At 41.6% G+C, this 22,473-nt stretch overlaps 1 protein-coding gene across 1 annotated transcript in view; it reads right to left on the reverse strand.

Moving 5' to 3' along the window:
* Positions 1 to 15,902, reverse strand: part of GRIK2 (glutamate ionotropic receptor kainate type subunit 2) — a gene marked incomplete at its 5' end in the record, with an annotated part of 415,974 nt that extends 400,072 nt beyond the window's left edge. The window contains one exon of the mRNA XM_080616090.1: positions 15,788 to 15,902. Within this exon, the coding sequence (XP_080472216.1) occupies positions 15,788 to 15,902 (115 nt within the window). The remainder of the gene's footprint in view (positions 1 to 15,787) is intronic.
* Positions 15,903 to 22,473: the final 6,571 nt, after the last annotated feature.

Genomic DNA, 22,473 nt, shown 5'->3' on the forward strand with positions numbered 1-22,473 from the left:
ATATTCTTTTATTAAAAAAAAAAAAAAGTTAATAACTTGGTCTACTTTCACTGTTTTCAAGATTTTCTACATTTCTAGAAAGAGTATCTTCTAATAACATCTTCATCTTTTTATCAGTTCCTTTCCTCAGAATTTGTTGTATTAAAAGAACATGATGCTTAAAGTAGCTCTAAAAGACTCTTATCAACTGTCTTTTGCATTTTTAAATTCTTAAAAAAAATCCTTGTTATGAAAGTTGGGATTACACTTACATTAATTCTTATACAGAAAATGGCAAAATGTGTGTCTTGAATCACGTAAGCCCAGTTCAAGGAAAAAGACACTGATACTGTCTTGTGAAATTATAGTTGTGCTTGAAACCCATTACTTCAGACATTTGCAGCATATTAAGACATATTTTTTAAATGGAACTTAGACAGGGAAAGTCCAGGTCGGATGTAAGAAAAAACTTCTTTACTGTGAGGGTGATGAGGCACTGGAATAGGTTGCCCAAAGAAGTGGTAAATGCTCCACCCCTGGTAGCATTCAGGTTGGACAGAGCCTTAGATGACATGGTCTAGAGTGAGATGTCCCTGCCCGTGGCAGGGGGGTTGGAACTAGATGATCTGAAGGTCTTTACCAACCAGATAATCATATTTAAAAATAAAATAAGCCACTACTTTTTATAGAAGTAATTTAAATATTAGTCCTAGTTCTGCAATAATATTTGTGGTCAAAAACTCTTGCCTGTGATGTAAATCAACCTAAATGAATTTCTTAAAAATCTGAAATTCTGCTGAAAGTTAACTAATTTCAAAAGAATTATTAAAAAAAATAATTTAAAGAATTATAAAACATGAGCTAAAGATATTTTTTAAAGAAAAGTACCGCAATCCTTAGCACTTCCATCTCACTATCACTGCAAGTATCAAATATTGTGCTTAAGGCACTTCAGAACTCATAAGACATCTCTGTATACATCTCTGTATTCATAAGAAAATCTCTGTATACTCATATCCTTTGCCAGCCACAGTAGAAAATCCTTTTGTATAGCAGCACAGTAAACTTCACCAACTGCAAAATATTTCATTAACACCTACACTGACCCCTTTACATTTTTTTCTCTGAATTTGCTTAACATGAACAGCTCAACTATCTTTAGTGTGACACCAAAGCAAACGTTCTGGTTTTCAGAGGTTTTACTTTCTACCAAAATAGACAAAATGAACTTCCAAGGATTACTTCAGCGTCAGAGCTAAATGAACTCTAAAACATTAGCTAATATTTAGTCACTTCCTTCAGCTTCTTGGTTTTTTAAATTACGGTTCAACAGGGGACTGGAGCACCTCCCATATGAAGACAGGCTGAGAAAGTTGGGGCTGTTCAGCCTGGAGAAGAGAAGGCTGCGCGGAGACCTCATAGCAGCCTTCCAGTATCTGAAGGGGGCCTACAAGGATGCTGGGGATGGACTGTTCATCAGGGACAGTAGTGACAGGACAAGGGGTAACGAGTTAAAACTTAAAGAGGGGAAGTTTAGACTGTATATAAGGAAGAAATTTTTTACCGTTAGGGTGGTGAGGCACTAGAATGGGTTGCCCAGGGAAGCTGTGGATGCTCCATCCCTGGCGGTGTTCAAGGCCAGATTGGATGAAGCCTTGGGTGGCATGGTTTAGTGTGAAGTGTCCTTGCCCATGGCAGGGGGGTTGGAACTAGATGATCTTAAGGTCTTTTCCAACACTAACTATTCTATGATTCTATGATTTTATGATTCTATGATTCATGGATGTAAAATCTCTTCTGGCTTTGCACTTATTGATCATATTTTGTGAAGTTATCCATGTGGGTAAGCTTTTGTGGAAACTGTGCCTAATCAAATATGGAAGTAATAAACACTCTTCTGTCTCCTCAGGAGTTCCCGTAATTCCTCAGCAAAGAACTACAACACCGATCCTTGGCATACCAACAGCACCTTACAATGAAGGCCCAGAAAATTAACCGAAAGGTTTGATGTGGTGCTGTCATTTTAGGCTACCCAGCTAAGAAGAAATTAAATTGCAGCAGAAATTAACTTTAATAAGATCTACTGATTTATGTGACTGTTAGTCGCACCCAGTAATACTGGCATAATTACCTCCTCTTAAAACAGTAGTGAAAGTAAGTTGCTACAGGTCTCACACAGAGGCAGATCTACTCTCTAAATGAAGATTTCCCTTACACTAAGAATATTGCTCCATGGCAAATCGAGTTGACACGTTAACAAGTACCATTTCCACATTCTTAGCAGTAGGGGGTGAGGAGTGTGTTGAATGCATAAGAGCACATATATATCCATAGCCCCATTCACATAATTTGGGGGGTTTTTTCTTAGGATAGAAAATTCTGAAGTGTTCTCTTTTTTCCCCATCATGAATATGCTCGACTTTGTGTGGGTTTTGCTGAATTTCATAACATCTTTCTTGAAAATCTTTTGTTTTCATGACCACTTTGAAAATATTCATGAAGATCACATCAAGTGAGAACAGATTCTTCACAGCTCTTTGCTATCCCAGGCTCACACTACTTGTCAGGAAGCAGATGGATAGTCCTTATGAGTCCTACCATCAAAGACCCCTGATGTACCCTCAGGCAAATCTCCTGGTTTATGTTAAAGACAACTTCAGCAAAGGAGATATATTCCCTCTTTTTTCCTTTTCTCCCCCACCCCCTATATTTGGGCCACAGGACAGCAGGAAAATCTATGCATGCGCACACATTCACCAGAGCTGGTCTTGCAAGACTATTGACGTCCAGTTTTTTTCTTCAATTCACAAAGATTCTGTGTCAATCTGAAATGATTAACAAACAATAAGATAACTAATAAAAAGACTTCTCAAAATCCAATAGCTTATTGTTAATGTGAATTAGTGAATATACTGCTGTTTACTTTTGTAAGTATATAACCAGAGTGGAGCAGAAGACAGCTTTTAATTTTCTGTCCTTATAACCATCAGATGGATTCTAATGAGTAACAAATTAGTAGTAGTCCTGGGTTCAGCTATAGCAGTCATTTTTCTCCTGCTTAGTAGCTGATGCAGCGCTTTATTTTTGACTTTCAGCTGGGGAACAGCACTGATAACACCAATGTTTTTAATTGTTGCTAAGTAATATTTACTCTGATCAAGGACTCTGATCAGTCTCTCATGCTCTGCCAGAGAGGAGGGGAAGCCAGGAGGAAGCAGAGACAGGACACCTGACTCAAACTAGCCAAAGGGGTATTCCATACCACAGCACATCATGCCCAGTATATAAACTGGGGGCAGTTACCCAGAAAGCCCAGATTGCCGCTCAGGTCAAGCTAAGTATCGGTCAGCAAGTGGTGAGCAACTGTATTCTCTCCCCTTGTTACCTCCCTTATCATTATTATTATTGGTGGTAGCAGCAGTGGTTTGTGTTATACCTTAGTTACTGGACTGTTCTTATCTCAGCCCATGGGAGTTACATTATTTCAATTCTCCTCCCCATCCCTCCGGGAGTGGTGGGAGGAAGAAGGAGCGAAGAAGGGGAGTCAGCGAGCAGCTCGGTGGTTCTGTTACAGGCTGGGCTTAAACCACAACAGTAGTACAACCCCAAAGTAGAAAAGCTTTAATTTTTTTTAATGGTCTGTGATAACAGAGGGGGAGAGGAAAATGTTTCAAACAACATGCACTGCAACTTCCTTACAAACTCGAAGATGACAGTCAAGAAAGTAAAGGAAATTGATGTGAACAGCTCCTGTGCCCACAAGACAGCTAGACACAAGAGTTTTATCCAACTCAAGAATCTTCCCATGAGTCAAAAGAGTGGAAAATGCTCTGAAAAGCAACCCATACTGTTTATATGAGAATATGGCATAGTCTTACCTCAAGTTCCAACAAACACAATGTTTAATGAACTTTAATGATCACAGAAGGATACAAATGCATAGCTAAATTTGAAGTCCCCAATATCTGGACACAAAAGATCACAAACGAGTAATACTGAAGATTTTGTGACTAGCTAATGTTGATTTGATGTTTAAATGTGACTTTTCATTGTTTAGGTAGGTTTGCAAAAACATTAGAAAGTCTGATTTAATGCTTTCCTGAACACATTTTTCTTAGTTGTATCACAGCCACACAGTAAGTTTCTGCAGGCATATTAAATACCATGAATGATAGAGTCTGTCGAGATCTAAAGAGATAATCCTTAATAACAGTCATATTTTATAGTCTTTCCTTCTCAAGGACATTCAAACAAACACATATAGCAGTACCAAAAGGAAGTGACATGTATCTTCCACAAATTTCCATATTCTTTCCTCAGCTGCTTACAGATGAGGGAGGCACAGGGCTTACCACTTCTCCTGAGCTGGCCCCATGTTTCCTTCAAGGCTAAGAAAAGATCAAATATGGGCATAAATTCTTTAGCTATGTTTTATGTAAAAATTATACTTGCTATCCCATCACAAGGAAGGGGATTTAACTGAGCAAATTCTTAGTTTACAAAGCTTAAACTATACCTTCTTTTTGGTATTATTAGATCATTTTGCCAAGTATCATCTTTATGCTTGGAAAAAAAATCCTACCATTTGCACGGCTGTATATGGCCTTTGTAGGTAAACATTGCTTTTTGCCTTTTTTTCATTAATGCTTCTCGATTTCTTTCTGCACTATTTGTTCATCACTGATGGTATTTAATTCATCTGCATTATTATTCTCAAACCGCCTCCATACTGCCTATAAGCTTTTTCTTTTTTTTAATTTTTGTGCAGTCAGGGTTACCTGGGAGAATGTTTAAGTAGTTCAGTGTTTAAAATAGGCCAGCATCTCAGGGCACCAAGGAACTGTTAGCCAAAAAACAAAAAAGCCGAAACAAAACCAAAAACAAACAGAAAAACACTGCTCAGAAAATGGACTGATTCAAAAGCATACTTGTAAAAAATTAGCAAAACATACTCCCTCTGTACTTAATATGTATTCTTTTAAAAGAAAAACCTCCACATTTGTCATCCAATTAGTTACAACCAGTCACTGGCCTTACATTTCCATTTTGCAGAGTAATCTTTTCAAATACCAGCTTCAGAGAGTGAAATATCAAAAGCTTATTGCTACATGTACTAGAGAGAAGCATAGAGAGAAGCATATAAAGAAGTATATATAGGTGCAATATAACACCAGAAACACTAGATTTTTCCAAACAAGAATATAGAAATATTTTTCCAGCTAATAATTCTGCATTTTAAAGTATATGGTTTAGGGTCCTTTTTCAATTTGAATTAGAAAAAAATTGGAAGTATAGTAAGCCATGAAAACTGTAAACATTGTTGAACAGTAACAATCAAAAAAAGCAATAGTGTTAGAAAATAGATTCCCTAAGGATTTCCTTATATTTTATTCCTAAGATTTCCTTATATTGGTCCTTGTTATATGATAAAATACGAAGCAAGAATAATGAATTTTAATACTCAAATTCATGCTGATATTTTTTTAATTGTTATGCAAGATTTTTTGAATAAATTTCAATTATTGAAATGCATAAAATGTGAACATACATGTTCGTGTTAATAAATATAAACCCTAAAATTACCATGATGAAGCATTTTAAAAGAAAATTATTTCTCCTGAATTAGGGTACCCTGTATGATTTTAATTTCCCTAATATACCTTTTTACCTAATTATTTAACAAGTAACATGGAGTTTCTTTTAAAGATTTTCTGCTTTGTAGGATAAATGTTGCAAAATTTATTGCTTTACAAAATACCTTCCACTTACGGAAAATATGTAATGTACATGTTCTTTACTATTATTTACATATACTTCTACGTAGCACAATGTTGCAGTGTTTGACCAGAAAAACAAGTCTGCTGGTCATTTCTACTGAACAGCAGTAACTTTAACCAAGGAGTATACTCTTTCTAACTAAAAAAAAAAAAAAAAAAAAAAAAAAAACAAAGGGGGAAAAAAAAAACCTAATTGAAATTATTTTGTCATTTTGGATTTGTTTTATAGTACACTGCTAGATACTGTTAACATCAATAACTGGACGTCAAATTTAAGTGTAAAAAAAATAAAAAAAGTGTGCTGCAGTTTTAAAAGATAATTAGGGGGGAAAAAGAATCAAGGAAAAACAGATTCTAGAATGAACTCCTTAGCTAATGTAAACCAGCACAGATGGCTTCACTGGAAGATCACTATGTCATTCAGCATCATTATGGACCTAATCATACATATTAGGAAGAATAGTCTATCACCAGCTCATCCAGGCAATGACTATACCTAGGATAAACAGACAGATTTTCATAGGCATTAACATAATGACTTAGTTTTAGCAGTAGAAAGGTCTATAACCAGAGGAGAACCATGAAGATGATAAAGGGGTTAGAGCTCCTCCCATGCAAAAACAGGCTAAGAAAGTTGGGGCCGTTCAGCCTGGAAAAGAGAAGGCTAAGTAGAGATCTCATAACAGCCTTCCAGTATCTGCAGGGGGACTACAAGATTGCTAGAGAGGGACTATTCATCAGGGACTGTAGTGATAGGACAAGGGTTCAGACTTAAAAAGGGGAGATTTAGGTTAGATATAAGGAAGAAATTCTTTACTGTGAGAGGGGTGAGGCACTGGAACAGGTTGATCAAGGAAGTTGTGAATGCTCCATCCAGTATTCAAGGCCATGTTGGACAGGGCCTTGGTCAATCCAGCCTAGTGTGAGGTGTCCTTGTCCACGGCAGGGGGGTTTGAACTAGATGATTTTAAGGTCCTTTCCAACACTAGCTATTCTATGATTCTATGATTCTAAGATTCTTTTTCTAAAGTATCCTCCAATTCACAGCTCTGATTCTTGTTTTATACCAACAGAAGTCACCAACCTGAACAGAAAGTTAGAGGAGGATCAGACCTAAATTTTTCTTATTTCAATATTTGATCCATAAATTATAGTTGTAAATAGATCCATAAGTTATAGTTGTGAACAACTGCATATAAGAAACTTTACGAAGTACACACAGATTTCATATCATCAAATAAAAAATTCAAACCACTAACATAAATTAACTGAGCATTAAACTACCAAGGACTATTTCTCTGACAACCTAGGGAGTTGATGTTGACTGCTAATCAAGCACCAACTCTGAAAATATAGATAGGAACAGAAGATTTAATTGGTTTCCAGGAAGAACAACTGCTTTCTTCAAGGTTTTACAATGTGAAATGTTGAGGCAGGACTTAAAAATAGTTGCTTACATGCTTAAAAACAAAAAAAAAGGGAAAAATAAGTGAAAGTTATAAATTTGACTACTGTGAGCTATGAGACTCAGATTTTCTTGTAAATGTTTCATGCTTACCAGCACAATTATTTTTACTAGGGACTGTTTGGTAAGTCATGCCTTAATTGTGCAGCTTTTATATAACAGCATAAACATTGGCTGATTGATACAGCTGATATATGTTTAGCTCCTGAGCTGACTGAAGTAGCTGGTATACATTTAGATCCTGGAGGACTAAATCCCAAATGGCAAGTTCAAGTATAAAATAAACCTTAATAAATTTGCTCAGATTCTTACCTAGTAAGTGTGTATATGCACATGAAGGAGAATTTGAATAAAAGTGCTTTAAATCCAGTATCAGTTACCTTATGATAAAAGCCATTTTAAAGTAATAGCTATTTTTATATTCAGAGAAATATGACACCTGAAACATTTTACTGGAGAAACAGAAAGAGCTAAATGTGAAGATGGCACTCTCTTCCAAAGATAAAGTAGTTCTGAATCATTTGAAGCAAGCTTGATAAACTTTACTCAATAAACTTCTGTAAAGAAACTAATCAGTTTGTTCAAAAACAAGTCCTTATTTACAGAGCTGATTAAGATTACCTATTGTGACAGCAAGGACCACTTATTTGCTAGCAGAGCAAGTGAGCAGCTTCTGTTTCAGGTTGTTGGGTTTTTTTTCTAATATCAGGAACATATTGTTCATCCATTAACATATTTTATCTTCCCCTTTTAAATTCCTATCTAAACATTAAAGCCTGGGGAGAAAACAAAAATCCGTACTCAACCCACTTTCACTCTTTCCATATTGCTGATGCCATGAAAGCCATGGTACATCTAGCCTAACTTTTGCCATGTGAAAGTTATCCAGCCCAAGCCAACCTTGTCTAAATTTCCTACCTCCTTCAGTCTCCAAACACTGCAGAGGAGGCCTAAGGTTTGGCTTGGACTAGAAGTTTAGATTTTAGACAGAGATGAGGCCTTTCAGGATTTTTAATTTTCTCATGTAGTTTCCCAGAAGGTTAGGAAAGCAAAGACTTCCCCAGAAGGACCAGAAGAATAACATTCAAACATGCATTCCTCTTTTGGATAGATAAGTAACTAATCATTTCCATTTCAGCTATTAAAAAGGAAAAGGAGGAAGTGAGAGAAGGTATAAAATGACTCAAGGTGTGAAAGTTGGGGGTTTATTGTTTGATTTTTTGGGGTTTTTTTAAAGGTTCATTGGTCTTTCAAAATTATTTTGCCCACCCAGAAGGCAACATAATTTTTTCTATTCATATGTAAAAATACTGCATGGATCATTTAGTACTTTTAAGATTTAGCTACACGCATTGAAATCAGATAGTTTTATATAATTAGGAAACAGTAGAGACTAAGAGAAAATTATTAAAATAGAAGGAAAAAAGAGGAAAAAAGCCATTATACGTTAAATTAAAAACCTTGTCAAGTCTCTTGAACAACAGTTTCTGACAGCATAGTAAGATCTCCCTGGACTGTTTTTCTGTCAGAATGTTAGTGAGCGTAATATAAGAATTAGTGACTCTAACAGCCTGGGGAACTCATGCTGAAATATTGACAGACATTTTCAACATTCCTAGTTCAACTGACTTTCAAATCACAGCCACCATTTTCTTGAGGGGTGTTTAACAAGTTTGGGAATGGAAATACAAATAAAATAGACATTCAGATGATGTAAATCAATGTAATTCCCCAGATACACAGATGAAATTCTATAAGACCCATACATGAATTAACCTTCTGATGCTTCATAACAAAACACTGTTGTCTAAGGAAAAACATTGTTATCTAAGGACTGCAGTGTAGCTATGTTTTAAACTAGCCCTACTGTAGACACCAGTTACCATACTAGCAAGTAACCTGTTTTTCTATAACCCAAACACACAGAAATGGAAACAGACATTTTTAGATAATATATTTATAAAGTGTTTCATTTGAAAGATACATCAAAGATACCAAACACATTCCTAGATGAGTTACTGTATTTCAATAGCATTTTTGAAAGATTGCACAAGAATAATTTTCAAGGAAATCTGAATCCAGGCTGACCCAAAACACTCAAGATTTTGATCCAAGCATATCTTTGCAGGAAATATAAAAAGAGCAGTCTTGAGTCCTGCACTTATAGGTCGCTTCTAATTTTTGTCCAAATAAAAAGAGTTTTTTAGCTTTAATTTGTTACGAATTACTTTTTTAATGAAATTAAGAACACATTAGCGGGGCTTCTGTTTAGTGTTCTACATAGTACTACAAGACCATCTAATTTATCCAGGAGCTGGCTGAGCTCCAGTAATCAGAATAATGATCATTACATGTTTGTTCTGTGCTCTGCATTACTGAAAGCTTTGATTGTTTAAATTGAAGGCACTATATAAACCTAAGGCAATTATTACTTTACAATAAAGGAGCCAAAAGACTCACAGGGGAAGGGTGGGGAAGAGGTGGCACAAAATTATAAGTATTAATACGGTGGTGGTCTTTGATTCTCCATATTCCAATTCAGATGTGACAGCATAATGACATTATGTTATCATATTGCTTAATCTAATCTTCCAATATGCATTACAGCATAACATTATAAAAAGCTTATTCGGGAAACATTAATTTGCCTTGCAGATCGAGGAGTATGGAAATAAGGCACCTTCTAGTTTCTCTTTTGCATTATTGACAGAACATCTAGTAATTGTTCCTCTGAAAGAGATTAAAGAGGATGAAGGTTAAATCTCAGAAATTGACAAGATAAATACATTTAAGTAGGAGAAAAAGACCTGCTATTATTTGCAATAGCTACAACATATTTGGGTGTGTTTTGTTGGTTGGTTTTCTGTTGGGCTTTTTATATCAAGGGGATTTTATGTTGTGCAAAATAATAATCATATATATATAGAAAAAAATAAAATCACTCTACTATTTGAGTTTAAGAAAATCTTTTTTCTTGTCTGGTTTCTTATCTGCAGTGATAGAAACCATTTCATTCATCAACTACGTGTAAATGGGAGGTATTACTCGAACTTTGCATCACTTCAAAAGACAAGGAGCAGTCAGTAATAACTGAGTTACACTCCTCAGCATCCAATCTATCAGACAGTTGTATGAAAAGCATTTTACAAGGCTAGTGGTGTTCCAAACACTGGGTGAAAGGATCTAAGGATATGGCAAAAAGCCCACATGGATGAAAACTTTCTTAACCTACATTAAATCTTGATAATGCAATAATGAGTCTTTTAAAAGGATAATTCTAATTCCCCTATCTAGTGCAATAAAGACTGTATACAGATAATCTGCTTTGCCCTTTCAATTAAACTCGTCCGGGACGTTCTATGTAGTCAGCACCGCACCCTGAATGAGTCATTAAAATTCTTGTTCTGTAAGAGTTGTGTGCAGCGCACCGTTGTTTCTAAATTCCATTAAATCCAAACGGTCTTTATCGCTCCACGACCACTGTGACTTCAATGAGCCAACTTAATTACCTTACAAAATTGTCAGCAGAAGCAGCAAAGAAAAACTGGAAGGCTCTGACGTTATCAAATTGAAATCTTCCTCTGTGCTGTTTAATCTAGACTAGTCAATAACAATGCTTCGCACCTCCTTGCTGCCTTCCCGAGGCTCTTAACCTTACTCTTCTTTCAAAGATTTTTGTTGCTGTTTATAACACTGATTTTGAACTCCTTTCTGTGAGGATGTTAACATGTACTGAAAGTTTCTTGTCCTTGGCAGTAAAATTTTCACTGGCTATAAACGCTCGAATTATCAAGACACAAACCGCTGAGGGCTGCCACAACAACTGTTTGCTTTGCAGATTTTCATCACACTCTTGATCAGGCAGGCTGCCTTCCCCACTAAAGCTAGATATGTACATTTTCTCATTTCTCTCTTAAATACAGGAAGAAAGGTCACCTCCTTCCACTAACAGGGTACTAGTGCAAAATCCAAAGAAAGTACACATCCAGGAGACCTAATGCAGGTTCTGTCTAGGAAAACCCTACATGATTACCCAGCAGGTATTTTTCACTTGAACTTGTCTCATACCCTTTAGCACACAGCTAACTCTCACTACTTTTCCACAACTTTGCTGAATTTAAAGGCTACTATGTAAAAATAATCAGCCAAAACCCAGAAACACGTGTTTTGAAAGCAGCTGGCAGCTGCAGGAGCAGTGGACACCATCAGCCAGCCTCTTCTCTGTTTTTGCCGTGCTCGATCCCATAAAAAACATCTTATGGGGATAAACTCAAACTGCTTGAGCCAAAGAAATTCAGCTAAGAACTGTGCCAGGTGAAACCCATGCTACATGTTCACGGAGGAAAACTTCAGTGGGTAGCAATTCCCCTCTTCAGGTTCCCAAGATAGACTTGAGAAAAAAGATTGGTTTTTTTTAAATCCTAAAGATTACATGGTCATATATATTTTTGTTTTGCCTGGTTTTTTGGTTTTGTTTTTTTTTGTTGTTGTTGGTTTTTTGTTTTTGTTTTTGTTTTTTTTTTTTTTTTGTGGAAGGCAGCAGGAAAGTGCTAGGCTTTGTAAGAGTTTGGGGGATATTTTTTTTTCGTTGTTTTTTTTTTGTTTGGGTGGTCTTTTGGGAGGGAGGGGTTTTAGTGGTAAAAGAAATCAATAGAAAGTGTTTGTGGTAAGAAGTCAAAATTCTCTATTTGTTCCTTGAAAAGTGTTCCCATTTCTTTCTTGATTTTCTTTGCTTTTTGAGCTGGAAGAATAAACACACACGCTTTCCATTATAGTTCATTGTAACCCACAACATTCAGCTCCCTTCTCACCTGTTTGAAGTCAGGCAACCCGAAGCAACAAAAGTCGAGACTACAGACATGAGCCTTTGCTTTTCTTCACCCTTCTTTATGAATGTGCTGAAGAAAACGAAGTACCTCACAAAGTGAGGAAACACTCATGAGGCCAGTGAGCTCCCTGCAGTGAAGGTCTCCAGTCTTTCGCACTTCTACTAATAATGAGTTACCTGAGACAGAATAAGGAAACGAAATGGCCGAACCACTTTCACGGATCCTTCCTCACACCTTGGCTGAAGGAGTGATGAATTGCTCACAGCAGAAGAGACAAGGCCCAAAACGGGCAATTTAAATAAAGGACGGTACTTCAGAATGCTCTAGATTTCAACGAACATTGATTTCAACAATCACACCCCGTGTAAGAACAACTAAGAAGAGTGTTTAAGTGCCCAGGGCTCTTTCTGCCTTGGGCAAGGAAAGGGGAGGATTTCTCAAGAGACAGGTGAGCAGTTACTGATGGTTAACAGCTCTTAATGACTTGTTAATTCAACTCTAGGGGGTAAAGTGCTGGGGTGCTCCCACGGAGTAAAGGCAGAAGCGAGAGCCTTTACTTCGCTTTTGGGAGAGGCCGGGCCGCCCGCCGTGCCCAGCGGTACCGGGAGATGGGGCGGCTGGGTAGAGCTCAGCTGTGGATCTGTCAAGCTACTGGCTGTTTGTGGGGAGCCGCGGCCCGTAACCCGTTCTTACACTGGAGTGACTGAAAGTGATCCCCAATAGCGGAACCGATCTGCCTCGTGGTCACGTATTCTGGCTATTGTACGATGCCAAGAGATAAGGAAAACGTTTCCATCACACTTAGCACAGCGGAGAGAAATACTAGACTGCTGCTTTTCTCCCTTGTCACGATGGGACCTCTCCTTTTATCCGCAGCCTTTTCTGGGCTTGTTTATGGGAAGCTCTGAAGAAAGGGCAAGGGAGGGAGCTTGGCCTCACACCCCATGGAGGGCGCCGGGTGTGATGTCCAAATTCCACGTTGCCCAAATACCCTACTCCAATAGCAGTGGGCTGAGGTCCCGATGCCTGAGTGACTGCCGCTGGGGAAGGAATTGTGCCTCTCCCCATGTTTGTTCTATAAGAAACAGGCAAAAATAATCTCCCGCATTTGTCGGATAACCCAGGCTGCTCGCTTTTCCTGTACAGTTGCGAAAAGGTAGCTGGAGAGCGAGAAAGAGGAAGAGAAAGGACATGCTGGCTAGTCCCAACACTGAAAGGAGCCGTGGGAAGGACAATGCGAATGTAGTTAATTTGCACAGGAGGAATGAGGGGGCTGGAGCTCTGGCAAGCTTCAAGCTCTCCCCTTGTTGCCATAGCGCTGCTGGCTGAGGAAGAAGAGCGGGAGCTGGCAAGCTGCCTTCTGCAGGGGATCTCCTCACCTCCCGCTTCTCCTGGGGAAGGACCACGGGATGGCACGGGCATCCAGTCCTCCTGGTAGCAAGGACATCCCGGAGGGACAGATAGCACGGGAACCCAGAGGGGGCGACGAGGAATTCCCTTCTTGGAAATAACAAAAGCTTTTCCACAGCTCACTCCCTGCACCTTTCCTCCTTCCCTCAGTGCCCCACTCAAAGGCGGAGATGTTAGTCCCTGGAGAAAGAGCAAGAGTTCTCTCGCGGTCAGAGTCACGCCAGGCCTGGGCTAGGCTAAATCCAGACTACTTAAACCAGAGATGTGCAACAGGCTCAGTTGAGCAGGGCAAAAGTCCTCCTTGTGCTCTCTCAAGTCTAACATTTTCCATATTAAAATAAAGTCGTCAACTGTTCTGTACCTGCTTCTAAGGCTCAGAGATGGGTTGCCTACAGTTCTTTTGGAAGACACAACAAAGCATGAGGAGATTCAGAAACGGACTCGTACTTCGCTTCTACAAGTAATGTAGCGAGCACCACTCGTTAACCGGGCGTGTCCTCAGGGGGACACCGGGAAGAGACGTTAATCCTCGGAAAATACCTGCGGGCGAGTTGCCGGGTCCCGCTGCGCCAGTTCCCCAGCCATGGGTTATTTATCAAATCTGATCATCACCAAAGCGCTGCTCTTCAGGGTTCTCTGTATAGGTACACGGGACTAGCAATTCGGGGAGAATGCTAATCTAAAAAAGGAAAACCCACCTCTTTCTGACGGTGTGGCGAGGAAGACGTTTGTTTACACAGCTACCCTTGAAAGTAATTCAGATTCACAGAGCCCGACTCTCGGCACCGGTTAGGAACCCCAGTTCGTGGAAAGACAGCCGGACAGTGCCAGCTACAGTCAGCCCTAGCTCTAATTTCACGGACATGGTTACGGATTAGACTGAATGCAAAATAAAGCCCGCGTTGATATACGGAACCGCTTAGCTATGTCCAAAGAAACCAGCATTCCTGAAGACGGTTGCTAAGAGCAACGTACCTTAAGCACCACCTTTAGACCAGATGGAAGCAGAAAAGAAGTGCTACGAGGAATTCAGCACACGAGATCTGTAACAGCCTGGTGACGTTTTCATCATTACCCATCTCACTCTCCACATAATAGTGGGGGGACGTGGACTGGCGGGGGTGTGTTAAACACAGATACAAACCAAGGCACTACTCCCAGGCGAACAGAGGAGCTTTCAGTGCGCTGCAGAAATTGATGTGGCGACTGCTACAGTTTACCACGGCCAGCGCGAAGGCGGGAGATCCGGCCTTTTCTGCTCCCGCCGTGCTGTTGGTAGGCATGGAGGATGCCGCTTGTCTGGGGAAGCACCTTTCGGTCGGTCCCCCCCCCTCGCGCCGCTCCCTGCCGAGCGCGGCGCTCCGCCCGCGGTGTCCGGGGGTCGCGGAGGCGGGAGCAAAGCTCCCGCAGTGGCTGTCCTCGGAGGGCTTTCCATAGCTGCACAGCCCGCTCGAACCCGAGCTTAACTTTCATCTCTGTCCTGTTCTTCCTCACTGCGAGACTTTTATAAGGGATAGAGCTGCTGAGATGTCTCCCTCACTTTCTCCCTTACACACACCTACACTTGGGCGCGTACACAGGCAGAGCTGTTAGGCAAGTTTCATAGTCCATCTAGGATAGTCTTTAGATAGCAAAACCGCTCTACTCTCCTTGATTTTTCCTAGATCTTCTGATCTATGAATATTCCTTTTCTTATTTTTTTTTCCCCGGGGGAGAAACTTCTACAACTTTCCTCACATAGAAAAGCGGTGGGTTTCAAACGTATAGCAAAGGCTCTTTCACCGTTCAAGAAGTAAATCAGTTCTTTCCTGACCCTAAGCGTCACTGTAAGTGGCAAGCAGGCAGGCAGGCGCTTCGAGGGAAATCAGCCCCAGAGTCTGAAATCTCAGCGTCGCGACCACGCTGGATCGGCTCTGGTGGCCCGGGGACCACAGGCAGAAACTTAACAACTAGTCGACAGATTTTTAACTGAGCAAGCACTGTATTAGCCATGCTTTCCACTACTATGGGAACAAAAAAGGCACATTACGAGAAAGTCACGCAAGCCTCGCAGAGCCTTAGGCGAACGCGTTTCCCAGTAATTTTTCTCTCTATTGTTATTCTAATTATCAGCATCGTGCCGTTACTACGGCTACAATGAGCTGCAGCGACAGAAAAAACACACAGCAATTCATCCCTCCGGATGCAAAATAAAGACGGACTTTGGTGCCTGACTCTGGCGGCACGTCCCAGCGCTCTCTCCCCCAGCACTCCCTTCCGAGGCAATCCCTGCGTAAATCACATTGATGTTTAAACGCACAACGAAAAAAAGTGTCGGGAAGTCTTACCAAATCTTAATACATGTGTGGTTCCTTGAGAATATCCAATCCACAGTAAGCAAAGAAGGAGTCTAATGGTGCATCTGAAGACTGAATTAATTAAAATAGGGGAAATAATCTTCATGATGTTTCTATGCACACACGCGCTGCTTTACTTTCCCCTTCTAAGCAGTCAGGTTTCCGGTAGGGTGAGAATGAGGATACGTAAACTGATGGCCCTCAGACACAATCACGGCATGGTCACAGAAACAGGAGAGAGTCTACGCTTCCCAAACCCATTAGCAATCCCTTCATGTTCTTCATTCACTGCGCCAAGGAGCAACCTTCAACTGCAAGGAATGGTGGGACATCCATGTTAGTCGGGGGAGAATCCTTGAGAAATCCAAACACACACAATGTCCAGCTGAGTAAACCTGAGAGGCAAGAAAGGAGGAAAATCAATAGGTAATCCAGCTCGAGAAATCGCTGAGGTATCACCACATAGTGAACACCAGCCGTTTCAGTGGCGAAGCTTTTGCTGTGCTCCCATTCTACTGCACTGCTGCACAGCTTCTGACGCGAAGCCAAGATTAAGTGAGAGAAATTGAGATAGCTCTTCTCTTCTTAAGGCTGCCTGCCAGACAGCCTTCCCAATTTCTATTATGCAACCCATCTGATCGCCTAGCCTTGTCGGAGTGAAAAAAACCAGCCCGGTTTTCTTTACATGCTTCTAATTGCTATTAGGATTTTTGTTGTTCTGAACAATAGCTATAATGGTCTGTAGCGGCGGGCGGGCTGGGGGGTGCGAGGGGGGCGAGAGGGCTATAGGGAAGGGAATAGGTTGCATAAAAATCAATTCATGCATTTTAATAGCTGACTGAGTCGAAATCATTTAGATTTAGAGTTATGAACGAGAAGGCTGGTAATAAAGTCAAGCAGGTTATTGGAGTAACATTTAGAGGAAAAAAAATTTCACTGTTACTCATGTTAATGCATGAAATAAGGTAAATGCAGTGGTTTGTACACTGACTGTCCTTAGGAACTTGCTCCAGACTCAGTTATTCCAGAGCACGAGTCTGCTTTTGCGAGGTAAACGGGAGTCAGTAGCAGTAGGACAGCCTTGCTGAATGCACAGACCTGTTTCACTCAACTTGCTTGAAACTGCAGTGTTGCTTAAAAAGACAGTAACTTGGGGATTTAGTAGTTGATGTTTTGTACTTTATTCTGCCACTCTCTTATTTTGCACTCTGCTTTCCTTTCACTCCAGTATTATGGAAATATTGCTGTTCCTCCCTGTACTGAGAGCTCTGTGTAGTTTGTCATTTTGCAGTCCTCAGTGAAAACAATAGCACTTCCCAGTTTGATAATGAGATACTGAGTTTGTATCTGCAAATACAGCCACAGACTTTAGTCTTTTGCCCAGGTGTTCCAAAGAAGATAAACTCACTCTGTGGACTACTTGAGATTTTCCTTGGAAATACAGTCAGTTGTGTGCCTAATCCATTAAAATACATTGAACCAGGACTGTCAAACGTTGTGATCTAAGTGAAGCTTTTGCTGAACCCACTTAAGCTTTATTACAAACATTAAAAGATAATTCCTAGATTCCCCACCAGGAAAATGAATTAATTTTATTCTACATTCTGCCTACAGACATCTTTTGTCTCTTTTATCTCTCTCCCTGCCTTTTACTACTAAAGAAAATATCACGGAGAGACTTCCCTCATAGATACAAGCAAATGAACACAGAATAAACCTGACTTTACAGAAACAAATACATATAAAGCCAAGCTAATGAGAACACTGTGGAATCTATCAGGAGTAGAGTATGGCAGAGATGAGTTGCAGCTTCTTCTTAAATAACATCCATATATTGTGGACATGTAAATAAGTAACAGCAGCATTTCAGTTATAACCTGTAACATTGGTGTTATGTATCACTAAAAGTGTTAACAATTCACAGTAACTTTTTATCATTATGGCTTACTGATTTCCTCTGCATGCATTTACTTAAAACACTGTAAAACGCTGATGAAAAGAAATGTGTATTCTGCCACGGGATTATTAAACATCATTGATTTTTTTTTTTCTTTAAGATGGAGGCATAACTGCAGTGTCAAAAATAAGTATCACGAATGGCTAGTTCCGCAGTCTAGCAGGGAATTCAATCAGACGATTTGACTATTGGAACACATTAAAAAGAGCACCTAGTGTTAAAAGCAAGGATATCTAGCGACTCCTTCTGTTCATAGTTAGAATATCTCCCGGTAAAAATGCAGAGAGATTGTTTTTCTTGTATTTTCTGTTTCATTTATTCTCTTTTATTCTTTCGTATTTTATCTTAGTCCAAGGAGAAATAAAACCGACACACGTAAATACTGTGAACATTCATTGCTTCCCTCCTCTTTCCCCTGGTCTTGCTGAAAAAAAGGATGCTAGGCATCTTTAAATACTTTTTAAATTGTAAGTGCTGAGATGTAGCTCCCTGTATAAACGATTTAATTTTTTTATTTAGTTTTTGTGAGAATTTAAAAAATATAATATTCAAAATACTATATTCATGGTCAGCTTTAGAACATTACACAAGACATAAACTTCGGGCAAAGTAACTCCTGTTATCAGTTTGATTTTCTAAGGTGTCTTAAAAAAATAAATAATACAGCTACCTGTAATCTAAGCCCAACTCAGTGAGCACCTAACTCACTGAGGCATTTATAACTGGGATCATGAGACAACTTAATCCCTTTTACTATTAAATATGCAACAGCCCACACTGCAAACCCTGGTTGCCTTGCCCAAGTCTCAGGCCGAGTTTCGCTTCCCATCCATCTCGCTTCCCGCATCCCGCCGCCGGCAGCGGCCTCAGCACTGCGGACAGCGCCCAGCGCGGACCCTTCAGTACCGCGGAGAGCGCCCCCAAGCCCGCCACAGAGCTCCCGCCGCCGGCCCCTGTAGGTGTGGAAACGGCTGTCTTCCTCCCTTCCAGTCACTTCACAGCAAGGAAAGGAAATTGAAATCTGTTATCGGCTTTTTTAAAGATACATATTATACCGTTGATTATGTTAGCTGGCTATTTCATGGCATTCTACGGGTTCAGACGGTGTAGCACTATCCTTATCTGCTGTGACGCATACCTTCCTGCTCTGTATTAACATCCCTCACCCTTTCTTTCAAAGCCTACCTCCCACCTTGAAGGAAAATATTAGTTAACCCAGAATTATTTTCTCAAGAATATCAGTTCCTTATCAAAAAGTAAATCTTGCAAGACTTCAGGTGTTTAGAAATATTTGGTGGCGAAATATTTGGTGGCTAAATATTTGGTGACTGAAGATCACTTATAGACTATACAATTATGTAAAGCCGCAGATTTTACCACCCTAGATTCTTTTTCTGTTGATTGGACTTTAGCTTAATTTCTCCTTTGGGGAAGGGAGGGAAAAGGAAGTGTAACCTTTGAAGAGATACTTTTGTCCACCCTTCAGAATGATTTCAATATGAAAGCAGGTAAAGGTTTTTAACGCCTTTCATATTTTCTTCCCTGTGAGACATACAGTTCAAGGTTTGGAAATCTGTAATAAAATATTGTACCGGAGAAGCTGGTCTTGTGTTCTGGGGGCTTGTCACCACTGTTACACAGTTCTTTTCAGATTAAAGTCTTTATCAAACTGCCCTCCACACTTCAGTGACCAGCAACTGGGATATCTACAATTCCTTGGATAAATGTTTTTATCTGTTTTCTATTTTGGTCATCTATCATAGACATGGCGGTAACACATCTTTAATATTCAACGACCGTGATCAAATGAAGCTGATATGCAAAACAGTATTTCCCAACTATTAGACCAGGAAAGAAGAACAGACAATCTGAGGCCTTTAAATCTTTTCTGGGAAATAAAAGCCAGCTAAATTTTAAGGTATGTGTCAGGTATAAATGGTGATCTTATGTATATAAAGTTTCATTTGGAAAGGAGAGATACATGATTCTGACTACCTTATTATATCAAGTGCTTTTTCCTTCAGACCTTATTCTTGTGTGCTGTTATCATAGTAAAAGTTAACCCAGTTCCAGCTAGCTGCCACCTACTGGGATGTACAGTTTTACCATATTACTTTAAAAAAGAAATGGCTTTCATTTTCAGGTCATAGCTGTGTCTCTAAGAATCTATGATAAGATGTTTACATCAGTTAATCTACTGTTTTGTTCTCTCCCAACAACAACTGATATAAATTTACTATATGAATAACATGCAGCCCCCCAAGCTTTGTTCCTTGGACATTTTTCAGCAAATGCTTGAAAACGCTTCTGATTCACATTCCACCACAGTCCTCCTGCTGTTGCAATCTGGTGTGAGGAGAGCCATAGCTTACCACAATACCTGACCAGCATCTCCAGATCTTCAGAAACAAGTATTGCAGCTTTGCTGACAAAGCAGCAACACAGACCTCCCTTTTAAAACGTTTGCCAAAGTATTCAAATTAATGTTGATATTATAATTTAAAGACACACTGTCGTCCACTTGTACTTCACTTCCATAAAAACCGTAGGTTCTCCTCTGTCTGTTATTAGGTCAGTCCAAATTTACAACCAAGTTTCTGCTGCGCTCATAATTAATGACATTTTAAGATGGTAATTAATTTTTAGCTAGTGGAAAGACGTGTATTCTAATTAACAAACTGAGTATTCAATAGGCTTACTTGTTCAGGCACTTTGGAGTATCACAGCAATGCACTTTCCTAGCAGGTTTTAAGCTGCAAGAACAAACATTAATGACATCTACAGATCAGCCTTTCCTTCCCTCAGTCTGCTTTGGAGTTGGGGAAGCTGTGAGAGATTTGAGGAGGAGAAGTAGGATGTTTAATGTTTTCCATGCTCTACTCTCCAAAAAGTTTCCAAGAAAAACGTGAAGATAGGGTTTCATTAGTGTATGCATTCCTTTTCAGTGCTCACACTGGTCTTGCAATCATGCCTCCGCTCCGTAGGCAGGAATGTCTCCTGTTTTACATAGAGAATGTCAGCGCCCAGGCTGGATTAGCGAAGGATACTTAACCAAAGAATGCTGAATTTGTTAAGAAATAAATGACAGGATTGCTGACAAGCCCAAACAGGGGCTAGCTGCGCCTTTGGGGGAGACAAAGGGGGAGGCCGGGGAGAGGAGAGTGTAGGGGTAGGAGGAAACCTCAGGGAGGTAGAAACGGTTATCCACCCACAACTCTAGCGAAGTTAGAGCCCATTTCTCACCTCCGCTCCTCCAGCAGAGCGGGGGACACATCCTTAAGGCTGCAGGCTCGGTCGCCCTGGGCCCGGCCCGAGAGCAGCGCTTCGGCTGTGGGGGCAGTTTCGAGCTCCGGCAGGAGCTCGGCTGGGTCATCGGGAGCTGCGCTGCCTTGTCCCCTCGGCTCCGCTCCCCACTTCCAGCGTCGGTGGTGCAGAGCAAAGGAGGGAGGAAGAAGGCGAGAGGTTTGCCTGCTTCACAGGAGGAGCAGACCAGGGCGGCATGAGTCGGCCAGCCCAGCAGCGCCTGGGTCCGCCAGCTCAGCGTTCACCTTTGCCCGGAGACACCTGGCCGAGGGACACCGCGGTGTGAGGCTCTACAGTGTATCTCCCGCCGCTTCGCTCCCCCGACTCCCCCTGCAGCCCCTCACTTGCATGCAACCCTTCTGGCCGTGGCGGCCAGCCGGAGACCCCGGGACATCCTCCTACCTTGAGCTGCGGGCGGGAAAGCGGGGAGGGAGAAGAAGGCGGGGGAAGGAAGGGCGGTGGCAGGACGCCGGGGACTGCTGGGGCTGCGGTGCAGCTGGCGTCCGGGCACCACTGACGGCGGCGGCGGCGAGCGGCGGTCGAGCGATGGAGGGAGGGAGGGAGGGAACGAGAAAGGGAGGGAGAGAGGAGGGAGAAAGGGAGGGGAGAAGGATGGAAGGAAGGAAGGAGATCCGCCTCCCATCAGGAGCGCTGCACAGCGCCCTTTAAAGGAGCAGAAAGCCGCTTTATCCGCGGCTGCCGCTGCTGGCTCCCCGCAACGCCAAGCCTCCTCGCCCCCCGCCCGCCCGCCAGCCAACCCCGCCGGCCACCGCAGCCGCGGGGCTTCGCGGACCGGCGGAGAAGCAGAAGCGCTCCCACCCCGATCACTCTCCGACCCCCACCCCACCCTCTCTCGAGGAGCCCAGCTCGCTCGGCGGCGAGTTTCCAGGGCGTGAAAAGGCCGAGCTCCTAATCGGAATCCCCCGCTCCTGTTCTGTAAACATGGGAGGGTGGGGGTGTGGATGCTGGATCCTACGGCCTTGCGAATCGGCGCTCGGCTACCGCTGCGCGTCTTCGTTTTGCCCCGTGGGTGATAGAGGGGGAGGAGGTGGGACAGCGCGGAGCGCCCCTACCGCAGCCTGCAGGGGAGAGAGGAGGAAGGTGGCTGAGAAAAGTGCCTCTCGACTCCTTCATGCTGAAGCTTGCCTGTCCCCTCTCCTTCTCTGGACTAGCGGGGGCTGAGCTCGGGTACATTTTCCCCCACCCCATCCAGGCTAGAATGAGGTCCGGGGCGGGAGGGTGAAACCCCGTGCGAGCAAGGAGGGTGAGCTCGTCTTGTGGGAGCAGCAACCGCCTATGCCTTCTCCACCAGCTCCGCTCCACCGCCACCCCCCCCCTCCCCCCCGGACTCGCTCCTAAGCTGCAATGCTGCGGAAAAGGGGCTTTGACAGTAGGGCCCAGGCCTCCTTAATGAGCC

The sequence above is a fragment of the Psittacula echo genome (genome assembly GCF_963264785.1).
Source record: "Psittacula echo genome assembly, chromosome: 4".
Lineage (NCBI taxonomy): Eukaryota > Metazoa > Chordata > Aves > Psittaciformes > Psittacidae > Psittacula > Psittacula echo.